Source organism: Tamandua tetradactyla, chromosome 21 (genome assembly GCF_023851605.1).
Source record: "Tamandua tetradactyla isolate mTamTet1 chromosome 21, mTamTet1.pri, whole genome shotgun sequence".
In the NCBI taxonomy this organism is placed as follows: domain Eukaryota; kingdom Metazoa; phylum Chordata; class Mammalia; order Pilosa; family Myrmecophagidae; genus Tamandua; species Tamandua tetradactyla.
This window is the reverse complement of record NC_135347.1, coordinates 5,398,765-5,412,036: the sequence shown is the minus strand read 5'-3', so window position 1 is coordinate 5,412,036 and position 13,272 is coordinate 5,398,765. Positions and strand designations below refer to the sequence as shown.

General features: G+C 32.4%; 1 protein-coding gene across 6 annotated transcripts in view; it reads left to right on the top strand.

Annotated features, from left to right (window-relative positions):
* SNX2 (sorting nexin 2) overlaps nucleotides 1–13,272 on the top strand; it is a 67,814-nt gene that overhangs the window by 45,813 nt on the left and 8,729 nt on the right. For 5 of the 6 annotated variants that reach the window (XM_077138823.1, XM_077138822.1, XM_077138824.1 and 2 more), the window contains 6 exons: nucleotides 138–279; nucleotides 1,641–1,719; nucleotides 8,725–8,800; nucleotides 9,573–9,686; nucleotides 9,941–10,034; nucleotides 11,082–11,287. In XM_077138823.1, coding sequence (XP_076994938.1) covers nucleotides 138–279; nucleotides 1,641–1,719; nucleotides 8,725–8,800; nucleotides 9,573–9,686; nucleotides 9,941–10,034; nucleotides 11,082–11,287 — 711 coding nt within the window. The remainder of the gene's footprint in view (nucleotides 1–137; nucleotides 280–1,640; nucleotides 1,720–8,724; nucleotides 8,801–9,572; nucleotides 9,687–9,940; nucleotides 10,035–11,081; nucleotides 11,288–13,272) is intronic. The other variant, XM_077138826.1, reaches the window with a different exon arrangement.

The following is a 13,272-nucleotide window of genomic DNA, read 5'->3' as shown; positions in this document are numbered from 1 at the left end:
TATTCACAAATTATGTATTGTGTGGGTCTATGTCAATAATTATGTAGTGTGTATGTGTTCATAATTATGTATGACATTGTTAACTTCAAATAATTGCTTAATAGTCAACATTTGACATACCACTTCTTTATTCATAGACTTCCCTTTCCATGTTCAGTAAGAGTGAATTTTCAGTTAAAAGAAGATTCAGTGACTTTCTTGGTTTGCATAGCAAATTAGCAAGCAAATATTTACATGTCGGTTATATTGTGCCACCAGCTCCAGAAAAGAGTATAGTAGGTAAGTATGAATCTAAAAAAAATAAAATTTTTCTTACTATTACTTTTATCTTCAACTGTGTAGACTATAGATTCCATAATCATTCACAAGTCAGTAGAGTACTATTTTATTGAGTCCCACACCAAGGATACGTACTATAACACACTTTTTTTAAGGGATAGAGATGTTTGGCCCCTGGTTACATATTGTTCAAAAAAACGATTTGATTGACATCATGTATATACTTCTATTCTACTATTTACATATTTCTTCGTTCATTTTTTACCTCAATTAAATTTTAAAAATAATTTCTACTGGTACATAGAATAAAGGTTTAGTTAAAGAAAATGCAGAAGAGGGACATCTTCATTGTCCCACCATTAAAAGACGTATGTCATGTTTTAAATTTTTGTAGTAATTTTTCAGTCATAGGTTTCTAGTTTACCTTATTTATTTTTCTTTGTACTTAACATTATTATTCCAAAAATATGTTGAAAAATAATTTTGCTGATCATTACTGTTTTCACTTTTTCAAACATTTGGCTTTAAAGCAGTTTTATTGATGGCTTTTATGATTTTGAAACCTGATATATTTAGATGGACTTGTTATATTCTTTCTCTTACAATTAAGAATTTGGTTTGATGGTTCTCATACGTTTTGCTCTCCAGTCACCTTTTACATTCTTAAAATGTATTGGGAACCCTAAGGAGCTCTTGTGTATGTGGGCTATATCTATTTATTTTTACTGTATTGGAAATTTGAACAGAATTTCTTTAAAAATTATTAATTAAAAATAAGATTAAATTCATTATAAAATTTTTGTGAAAAAATTTCTGTAAAGGAAAAAAATTGAGAGCAGCTTGCACTTTAAAAAAATTATTTGTAAATATCTTTGATTTCTGGCTTAATAGAAGATAGTTAGCTGTACTGTCATGTATTCTGCACTATTTTTTTGCGTGTGAAATTGTGTGAATTGAAAATTTCTTAAGAAATTTTCTTATGAAATCAATGAGCTTAAACTTATCTATTATAAATTCTTTTTTTCTAATAATATTTGTATTGACAAATCTTTACACACATACAGTCCATACATAGTGTACAGTCAGTGGCTCACAATATCATTATAATTGTGTCATCACCATGATCATTTTTTAGAACATTTGTATCACTCTAGAAAAAGAAATAGAAAGAAAAAAAAGAATTTATAATCAGGTGAGTTTAAACTCACCGATTTTAAATTAAGACACAGTTACAAATATAGGAGCTTTTGTTTTTATCAAGTTGAAATTTAAAGTACATTTTAAATTACACAGTAATGATTATAAAAGATTGTTTCACAATAATATAAAAGCATCATGAGGCTCATTCAATTTCTTCAAAGGCATGACCAAGGTCAAAGTGGGTAAAGAAGATTCATCATCCACTGAATTTGTTGAAAAACGAAGAGCAGCTCTTGAAAGGTAATTCTAGATGGCTATATTTTATTATTCATATCTCATTCATTTTTTTCAAAGTTTCATGGCTCTTACAAAGAATGCTTTAAAATTTTATTAAGAAAATTTCAACAACGCAATGCTGTATACTTGTTCTGTTTTTAGTCCCATTAATAGTCTAGGAAAAAAAACTTTTGTATATTATATATACTATAAGCAGGTGGTAGTTGAGGAAAGTGTTACTGTATCATAGCTGTGGTCATCAAGAGAAGAAACTGCTAAGTTTGTACAAGGAAACCAGGAAAGTTGTGAATTGGGGGGAAGCATTTATAAATATTCTTCAGTATTATTTAGGTTTTTAGAGGTTATGTCATATCCCGGTACTGCATTGGATAATTTGGTATAAATTTTTACTTTTGAATTATTACTTGGTAAGAAAGAACAGCTTTAAAATACAATGAAAAGTGCTGTTTATGCCCTCTCCCATATTTTTACATAATTGCTTTAGACCCAAGTATACAAAAGTAATAGTCATTGCCTTTGTTGACTAATTTTATACTTCAAGACTAATCTATATGCTCTACCTTCCTTTAGAGTACTTGACCTAACATGTTTCTTACACCTTTGAAAACTTATCTTTGCTGTGGTGGACTAGAAGGAGGAATGGTTTGGGAAAAACAAATTCCCAGAATCTGAACATTTATTCCTTCCTTGCTGTGCTGAAAATGTGAGGACACAAATTTGAAACTATCTTAAAACTCAACTTTTGGAACATAATCTCTTCATAAGTTGGAAGTTATCTAGGCTTGAAACATCTTTCTAATTTCATGAGATTTTGTATTGTTTTGTTTTGACTTAAAATCAGTGATTGAAGTGGGTAGGACAGAGTTTAGGGAATGGTGTATGTATATCTGATGTGTAAATTATTTTTAAAACTTAAGCAATTTGCGTCTCGTTTTTAGTAGTAAATTGTTTAGATTTCATGAAAATGTAACAGTAAAATCATTTTTGAGCAGTTTGCAGTAAGAAAAAGCTAAAGTATTTGCAATGCAAAATCTTATATTAGAGAAGGCTTAAAAGATAGGATTTTTGATCTGAGAATCAGTAATTTCTCAGGAAAAGGCTTTAAATTAAATTGCATCAAAAGGAGTTCAGGTTAGGCATTAGAATATGTTTTGTTGGAAGAAAGAGTATAGACAGAATATTTTTAAGAATGAAACTAGATAATACTCTACCTTGATTTCTTTTAGTCTTTCCTGTAAGTGTAAACATGACCCTTTGAGAGCCCTTTCAAGTTCTATTTTTCTATGAGTAAATTTGAACTATTTCGGATGGCAAGCTTGATAAGTAGCTTAATGAAGATTTATTGTACCAAGGACATATAATTTGATTCTACTTTTACCTTTCTTCTAACTTGACTGCATTGCATTGTACTTACCATACCCTCGTACAGTATGGAACATTGAAGAGAGTTTTAAGGAAGTTTTAAAACTTGACTAGTTTGTGAAGGACAGTACTGATACATGTTACTTTTTAAAAGCAATCTTAGTGGAATTTACTACAGTAAAAAAAAAAAGTTGTTCATTTTGCATTAGAAAAGATGGCTAAAGAAAATATAGACTTAAAAGTGTATAAGCAGAGGAAGTAAAACAGTTTCTGTAGTTTGACTCTAATTCTAAATTTATCCTAGCCAAACTTAATCCACTCCTTAAATGAAGATTTTAAACCTGCATTTTCCTTAGTTTTCCAGTAGCAGACTTTTCTTAAGTAATTTTATTGTAATATTTTTTAAAATTTAAACATTAGAGCTGGCATATTTGTGGTGTACCAAACCTAGTCTGATCTCATAGGTCATGGAAGTAATTCTCTTTGTATTCCGTTATCACTGTTTTGAAAGCCATTTACGTATTTATTTGTTTGCTCAGTTTAGAGAATCCAGATGACTATCTTGAACTAAAGAATAAACATCTGGTATTAAACCCTAGGAAGACGAAAGGAATGGTTAAGTGTCCAAGTACTCCCGTGCCACTTTCAGTAAACAGAGACTACTTCTATTAAGAGTATCCTTAAATTTGCTTGCTTGATTTGCTTGAGAATGTTCTACATCTTACCTTAAGATCAAATTGAGTTTATTTTACAGGTAAGGATACAATTCTGCAAATATGAGCTGAGAAATTTAAAGTAGTACAATAAAAGAACACAGGATTTAGAACCTGTTCTTAGTTCAACCCTGCAATCCACTGCACACTATCTTTGTGATCTTAAGCAAATTACTTAACGTCATTGCACTCTTCCTTATCTCTAAAGTGTAAGTGTATAGGTTTTTGATTGTATTCCTTCCAAGCAGTTAAAACCCAACAAGGCCCAAAATACAGTTAATGTACACTAACTTTTGCATATCAAGAAATTTGGAGGTAGGCAGCCATTCAGGATTATCTAATTCATCAAGAAATCCTGTTGCTTCCTTTTGATATCAAAAATACAACCATTTCTCACCATTCTACTGACAACCCTAGTCTAGATGTCTTAATTAACTGCAGTAGCCCCCTGATTGGTCTCCCTGTGTCAATCCCTATACCTCTACTTAGTTTTCAATGTAGCAGCCAGAGTAATCTTTTAAAACATGAGTCAGATCATATCACTCCCCATTTCACGCAGAATAAAAGCCAGAATCCTATAAGACCTTATGTGACCTGTACCACCCCCACCTCTGTTACGTGTTTGATCTCTTACCCTCCTTGATCAGTGTGCTCTAGCAACACTGATATTTTTTCCTGCTCCTTAAGCATCCCAGATGTGAATATACCTTAGGATCTTTTCCGTGCCTGTTCCTTCTACCCAGAATTCTTTGTTCCCAGGTTTCTACATGGCTAACTCCCTTACCTCATTTCAAATTCTCTTTTCAGTGTCTTCATTCTGACCTCTTCTATTTAAATTACCACCGAGCACAGCTCACACACTTGATCCATTTTACCCTACTCTTCCATCCTTTTTTCCTCCCACATCACTTGCCACTTTGATGCATACTGTGTTTATTATGTTTATACTTTGTTTTGTCTCCTCTTAGTAAAATATAGGTCCCATTAACAAAGGGATCATGATCTTTTTTAATCACTGATGTATTCCAGGTACCAAGAACAATACCTGATATGTAGTAAGTGCTCAGTAAATATTTGTTGAATGAATAAGTGAGTATCATTTAAGACCCAGGCCTCTCTGCTTTTCTATTCTATTATCTTTAGCAAATGTGCCTGGCTTTTAAAAAGCAAGAGAAATATTTTTAACGTTGTTGCTCTCAAACATTTGATACAACCTATTTTATTTTAATTTTGGTAAGTCAATAGGAACTTGAAAGTCCTAAGTGACTCTTTTAGAAATTTGCCAGTAACATTTCCTTGGAACAAAACTGACTGACCGTACGTATCTTGTTGAGTCTCTTACTTTTCATCAATTCTATTTTTATTCTTTGTCAGTGTTTATATCTTTCCCCGTGCCTCTTTTCCTACATTGTTTCCTTTTTTTGTATGTTCCATATACTTCTTCTAGTTATGTACATCCCTGTCTGACCTTAATTCTAAATTGTGTGTATTTATAAATATTCATTATTTTAAAATCCATTTTCTGTTTCTGGTTTTAATTTTTTTTTAATTTTAATATTTTTATTGTAAAAACATACAAACATACATTCTTGACATAAAAACATTCCATACATGGTGTACAATCATTGGGTCACAGTGTCATCACATAGTTGTATATTCATCACCATGATCATGTTTTGAACATTTACATCACTCCAGCAAAAGAAATAAAAAGACAAAAGAAGAAACTCCTATATACCATACTTCTCACCCCTCCTTATCATTGACCACTAGTGTTTCCGTCTACCCAATTTATTTTATCCTTTGTCCCACCATTATTTATTTATTCATTTTTATCCATATATTTTATTCATCTGTCTATACCCTAGATATAAAGAACATCAGACACAAGGTTCACACAATCACACAGTCACATAGTCACATTGTAAATGTTATATCTTTATACAGTTGTCTTCAAGAATCTAGGCTGCTGGAGCACAGCTCAATAGTTTCAGGTACTTCCCTCTAGCCACTCCAATACACCATAAACTTAAAAAGGATATCTATATAGTGCATAAGAATAACCTCCAGGATAACCTCTTGACTCTGTTTGAAATCTCTCAGCCACTGAAGCTTTATTTTCTCATTTCTCTCTTCCTACCTTTTGGTCAGGAAAGCTTTCTCTATCTCTTGATGGCAGGTGTTGGCTTATCCCAGGCTTTCTGTCCCATGTTGCCAGGGAGATTTACACTCCTGGCAGTCATGTCCCATGTAGAGAGGGGAGGCAGTGAGTTCACATGCTGAGTTGGCCTTGAGAGAGAGGACACAATCTGAGCAACAAAAGAGGTTCTCTGAGGGTGACTCTTAGGTCTCATTTTTAGTAGGCTTACCCTGTCCTTTGCAGGAAAAAGTTTTCATAGGGGCAAACCCTAAGATTGAGGGCTCAAGCTATTATTGAGTTGGTTGTCACCACTTGCAAGAATATCAGGAATTCTACAAATGGGGAAATTGAATTTTTCTGGCCTTGATTTTTTTTTTCTTTTTCTTTTTTTGCATGGACAGCCACCTCTGGCCTTGATTTTAACATTATATAAGCTTAATCCTTTTTAAAAATTGATTATTGCTCTTCCATGCAACTCTTAAGAAGAAGGAAGGTTTTACTCTTTTTTCTAGTACATCATTTCCCAACATTGGTTTCTCAGAATGCTAATCAGTGGCAGAGTGAAAAAAAGGAATTTATCATCAATTAACTTGTGTCAACATAAGGTTTAACAAAGTGAAACCAGGTTTATTTCCTATAGGCCTTCTCACAGCACTTAATACACTGCTGTGCATTGTGAATCCTAAAGGGAGTAATACATATGCAATATGTTTCAAACTCTCTTGATTGTGGAGCCAATCTTTTATCAAGAAACATTGCATGAGACTAGTATTCTGCAGAACTCACTTTGGAAAGCTGTTTTAAAATATAAATGGTATTAGGTGTTTCCATTTAGATCTGAAATTTTGGAATATATCATAAACATTTGGTACTAGATATTATGTATTCCTTTCTGTTTGTTCATTTTACCTGCTGTTTACCAGCTATTTTGTGTTCAGAGATGAACAAGTTATGCAAACTATATCTAAGCAGTATGCACTTGTGATAGTTAGGGTCATCAGCTTGGCCAGGTGATGATGCCCCATTGTTCTATTGCTGTGGACTTAAATCATTAGCATGTGAAATTTATCTATGGCTGATTAATCTGCATCAGCTAAGAGGAGTACCTTCTGCAATGAGAGCCTTTTAATTTAATTAGCTTGAGGCTTAAATGAGAGAGTTCAGAAGAGAACTCAGCAGCCCCGCATGCCTCACTCATCTCAGCACTCAGACCTCAGACCCAGATGTTTGGAGATGTAGAAAGGAACCACTCTGGGAAAGCCATTGGAACCCAGAAGCCAGAAGGCCAGCAGTCATCGCCAGGAACCCAGAAGTCAGGAGAAGGCTAGCAGTTATCGCCATGTGCCTTTGCATGTGACAGAGAAACCAGACGAAAGCTAGCTGCCTTTCCTCTGAAGAACTGTAAATTTGTAGCTAAATAAATCCCCTTATTAAAAGCTGAGCCATCTCTGGTGTGTTGCATTCTGGCAGCTTTAGCAAACTAAAACAGCCCTCTAAAGAAATAACTTACCTTATAGTAGTGGGAGAATTTCAGTGTTAAAATTGTAAGTAAAATTCCAGTGGGAAAATAATGTTTCTTAAATTTGCAGGATTAGCATTCCTGCTGTATCTTTTTTTTTTTGCCTTAATGTAGTCAGGAAATTTTTCTTAAGTCACTGTGTAGATTGTATTGTATATTTCTATTAAATTATGTTTCTATTATAATAGCTTATTTGGGCTACTTACTTCAAATGGTTAATTTTAAATATTAAATGGTATATATTTTATTTAAATATATGAACAAAAAATATAAAAGCAAGCTAACGTTTAGCATTGACCAAATAGTCATATCGCTTGTTAGAAGTTTTATTAAATTTAGGTATAGGTAACAACTGTATAAAAACACAATAAATTGCTCCAGAAAAAACAGTATATTAAATGTGAGGTAAAATGTTATAATTGGTATGTTACTGCATGTACTTGTTAATCTAGAGAAAGATAGCATTTAAAACAATGGGATTATGTAAAAATAACCAAGAATTATCAAATAGTTGTGATTTTTTTTCTTTTATGAAAGCATGACTGGTACAATATTATGAATGACAGAAATGTGAGCTTTACTAGTGAAACAGAACTGAAGTTGGGCTAATGGTGATTTAATAATGGTTTTTTTCTTTACTTTTTCATTAGTATTTTGTGTGGTATCATATTTAGGTAAGGCAAACCTTTATCAAAAATACAAACCTTAAAAATGAAATAATAAAAAAAAATTAGTCTTTCTCAAATAAAGACCAATGTTGATTGTGACCATTTGAATCTGCTGACATGCAAAATAATTGGGAGGTCTTCTCCCCCCATTTTGCAAAGAATAGCAATGAAAAAATAGCTGACTAGTATATATTGAATGAAATGTAATTTAGGGCTCTGAAGTAGTAACTGGAAATATAGTGACTCCACTCAATAAAACTATTAGACATGCTTATAGACTTTGTTACAACACTAACACTTGTAAGATCAGACCTTTAGAAAGTTATTTAGCCTAATACTGCACTCAGATTCTTACTAAATTATTTAGCCTCTCCCTTCCCCAACCCCACTATGTCTCTTTTTATATAATCGTGAAAAAGGGGAAGCATCAATTTCAAAAGATGGAGAAAAAGTTTTTTAATCATCAAATTGCTGTAAGATTTTAAATAAAGTGAAAGCAGTTTGATAGGCAGACTTGAGGATGCCTTTTTACTAGATTTTCTCCTGTTGAAATAAGATTTAAATGCTATTTGATAAACAAAAGAGCAATTTTATTCTTAAATTTAGATATCTTCAACGAACTGTGAAACATCCAACTTTACTACAAGATCCTGATTTAAGGCAGTTCTTGGAAAGTTCAGAGGTATGGTTATCTGTAATAATTTATAAGATTAGATGTTTATTAAATAATTAGATTAAGGGATATGTTAAAAAAATTTTTTGCTCAATACTTTGCTTAATGAGATTATTGGTAAAATAGCTTTTTTTTTCCTTTTGGCTTTTTAAAAAGTCAAATTTAATAAGTTACAAGTTTGTAGTTCTAAGGCCATGAAAATAATTTCTTTGTATTGATATCTATAGGGTTATCATTCCCTTTCTTGAAAATTTAAAACAAGATTTAAAAGAATAGTTTATAAATACTCTTAAGAATACTTGTAAAATTCTAATTGTTCCTGTTTTAAGATTTTTGAAAAATTTACTCGAGTATAAGACTTTTTAAAAAATTCAGAACACACAATCCAAACCAAGCATAAGGAGATTTTTCTTAAGACCTTTTCTTTCCTTATATAAACACTTTATTTCTGATAGCAAACAGGTGGCCAGTGTTAAGGTGTTTGGCAATTTCTTAATGCATTTTGACAAACACGGTGTTTGTTCCATCTAAATGTAAACATGCAGAAGAAAAGCAAATGGAAAGTCTATTTTTTAAGTTTTCCTTTGAGATTGTGCAAGTAGTGCATTTGAGAAATTAGGTTCCACTATTGAAAATGTATGAGAGTGAAGAAAATACAACCTCCTTTTTTTCTTTTCTGGATTTTTTGTTTGTTTGTTTTTTGAGGGGGTCCCTTTTGTGCTCAGTTAAACCTCCAGGCTTTTAACTGGTTTGTTTGCCCTTATTTGTCATTCAATTCCAGCTGCCTAGAGCAGTTAATACACAGGCTCTGAGTGGAGCAGGAATATTGAGGATGGTGAACAAGGCTGCCGACGCTGTCAACAAAATGACAATCAAGATGAATGAATCGGATGCAGTAAGAGCTGATTTTTCGACTTGAATAATGAGATGAATTAATGAGCCCAACAATTGCACTTTAAAGCTATACGAGTAGAAAATAGGATATTAATTTGCTTATTGAGTTTAGTTCTTAGCAACATCACTTGACTACCGTGGTTATACATGGTTAATTTGTTGCTTTAAAACAAGGAATATAGCTTGCTGTTGGTGACCCAATTTACAGTGGTTTGTTCTTGCTAAATTAGCTCCATTTTTCATTTTTTTTCTTAGTGGTTTGAAGAAAAGCAGCAGCAATTTGAGAATTTGGATCAGCAACTTAGGAAACTTCATGCTGGTGTTGAAGCCTTGGTCTGTCATAGAAAAGGTTTGTCTGTCTTATTATATATGTATTTAGCACAGAAAGCTAACTAGAATATTTTATTTAAACTGTTAAAATGAATATTCCAAGGTTATTATAGAAGAGAAAACAGCTTTTATGGAAATGTTTTCTAGTTAAGCTTTATTTAAAATTGTTCTGATTTAGTCTGGCTTTTAGTTTAGGAGTAGAAAAATCTTGAGCTTATAAAAGTATATTTTGAATTAAAATTGTGTTCACTTGATTAACTCTTTCTTAAATGTATTTACAGTTTAATAAATGAAGATGTCTCAGTAGCTTTGATTAATGAGATTTAAAAATTAATATTTGAAGATTTTCTGGAACTAATTTTTGCCTTTATTTCATGGAAAACCCTTTGAAGTATTTTTTTTTCATTTCTGAAGCATAGTGCTTAAACATAGGGATTTTTTAGGAAAAATTCTTAGAAAATTTGAGCCTATAAACATCTGTTTTTCTTTATTTTAAATACTGAAGCAGTCATACTGAAAAATGTTTTTTAGAATGACTAAAATTTTCTTGAACATTCGTGTTCCATAGAAAAGAATAATAAGATTTATGTGAATTTTATGTACAATTTTACCTTGCTCTTTTCTTGTTAGCTAAATAACTTTCTCATTGAGAACTACTGACATTGTCTTTAATCACAAATATTTAAAGGCCAAAGAATGTGGTATAAATCAATTTTGAGAGTTCCCATTGCTTTCCATATTAAAAATATATTCCTTGTCTTTTATAACTGGGAAGAGACAGATTGAGCACTTTGGGGGAGAAAAGGAAAACAGATTATTATATCAAATTATCACAGCATGGTTCAACCCCTAAGAATATAGGCAGTGGTTAATTTTTGGTAGCTCTCTGAGTGCTTGGCATTTATGCCCAAGGCATTTTCATGTCTTATTATTTCATGTTAATTATTTTAAAATAATTTTTGAGCAATTTATGAACAGATAAAATTCAGAGGTAGAGTAGAAAATCAGCTCAATTTATTTTTAACCTTATTAGTGAACCCTAAAAGTTAATGCTTTTTTGTTTCAGAACTTTCAGCCAACACAGCTGCCTTTGCAAAGAGTGCTGCCATGTTAGGCAATTCTGAGGATCATACTGCTTTATCTAGAGCTTTGTCTCAGCTTGCTGAGGTTGAGGAGAAGATAGACCTGTTACATCAAGAACAAGCTTTTGCTGATTTTTATATGTTTTCAGAACTACTTAGTGACTACATTCGTCTTATTGCTGCAGTGAAAGTAAGCCCGATTTTGCAGCCTTGCTTCCTTCTTACTTTAGTGATTTTCTTTAAGAAGACTTCTGTTTCCTTTTAAGCATGTGTTAAGGATGTAAATTCCATACATATAAAATGGCTTTACAATGAGTATTCTTAGCTTAATACTTTCCTCTGCTAGGATTTGGACAGTACAACAGATAGAATTGGTATTTCTAAGAAGTCTAAGGAATGCCAAATAAGATAGGACACATTACATATTTACTTACATATTTACATATAAAGGTTTACAGTGAACTGATAACATTTTGTTTGCTCATTCTAGCACTAATTTCAACTACCCACTGGACTGTGTTATAAAGCTATATAAAAAGCAAGTATATATAAAAGTGTATAAGAAGCAAGACAAAACCAGAACTGATTATTGCAGGGATTTAATGGTGGCTTTCACATGAATTTAGAGTGTAATTAAACATTCTTTGTATATACCCAAATATATAGACGCCATGTAATTTTACACGAGAAGGGGCTAGATCATCTACTGCTGATGTTCAAAGTTCACACAATCTTCAGTTTCTGAGTAGGTGGAAAATTGTCCAGCTAACTAATGAAAATTAGTATTCTACAGATATCTCCAATATTCAGACAATTAATTGAGTTGATATTTAATTTATTATACATTTTCGGAAGTACTTTTAAGATCTGATGATGCTGATGTCACTGAACTACTATTATGAACATTAGTTGTAGGGTGAGCGGGAACTGGATCTTTATGTTTAACCTTTTACCTTGAACTCAAACATCTAGAAAGTTGAGACCTTGTACAGTACTTTTTGCAAAAATTTTTCAGCTGAAGTCTGTTACCAAATTAGTCTTCATTCATCTGTAATCACAACATTGATATATTGCATATTTTTTGATGATTCTGCTCTCAAGCTAATGGTGATAACTTATTACTAGAGAGTTCTTAATACTTCAGAATGATGCTTCCTTAGGTTTGGTAAAATTAGCAGTTTTGTTTGTATTTTTTTTTTTGAGAGAGTACTCTTTATATTCCTTTTGTGGTTACTTTTTCTTTTTAGGTATTTTAAATAGGGTAATATAGATAGTAGTTACCAGAGTATACTTCATTGTATATAGGCAACTTATATACAGAAATACAGTTTACAGATGATGATTCATAGTTTTACTTCACCTCCTCTCACCTCATTCAGTTATTGCTCCTACTAGCCTGAGAACTGTTGTGAAAAATTACTGCCCTTCCAAAAAACCTGTGGTCCAAAAAGGGAAGCTGGAAATTGTCTGTGAGAAGGAGTGCCTGATGAGAAGAGCTGCTCTGGGGAAAGACTCAGAGATGGCCTGCCTGTGTGATGGATGGAGGACCCTCAGAAACAGTTTCCCTTAAAGCTGTTTAAATCTTGTCACTATATTTTTACATTGCCCCAAATTACACCTATAGCCTTGTTTCTCAGACGTTTTCTACAGAACACTGGGACCAGAAGATGTACAACTAAGTTTGTGAAATAATGTATACGTTATCCCTGTCTTGGAGGGATAAATGAAATTCATGTATAGAAAAAGGCTCAGAACTGCCTGGGAATGAAAAAAGAAAAAGTTGTTTGACCTTGTTTAATCCAGAAGCTCCCAAATACATATGAACAGGAATCCTTTTCTACGTAATGTCTATTAATGTGTATGGAACACACTTTTGGAAATGTTGTTAATGATTCATTGACTAAAAGAGGGTTAAAGAGCTATGGTCAAGTATATACTGTGGTAAATTAGCTCTTCTGATCGGATTTCTACTGAAATCTAAGGCAGGTCAGTTTCACAAAGGAGTTGAGAAATTATAGAAGGTAGGAGACATTTTTGGGAGGTTTTGGTTTTATTTTGTTTTTTGTTTTAAACTGATTCGTTTGCATTTGGGAAAAAATAACAGATGCACATGATACTTCTGACAGCTTAAAAAGGTAAATTTCTCTTCTACCAAAGATGCTGTAGTCTCTCCCC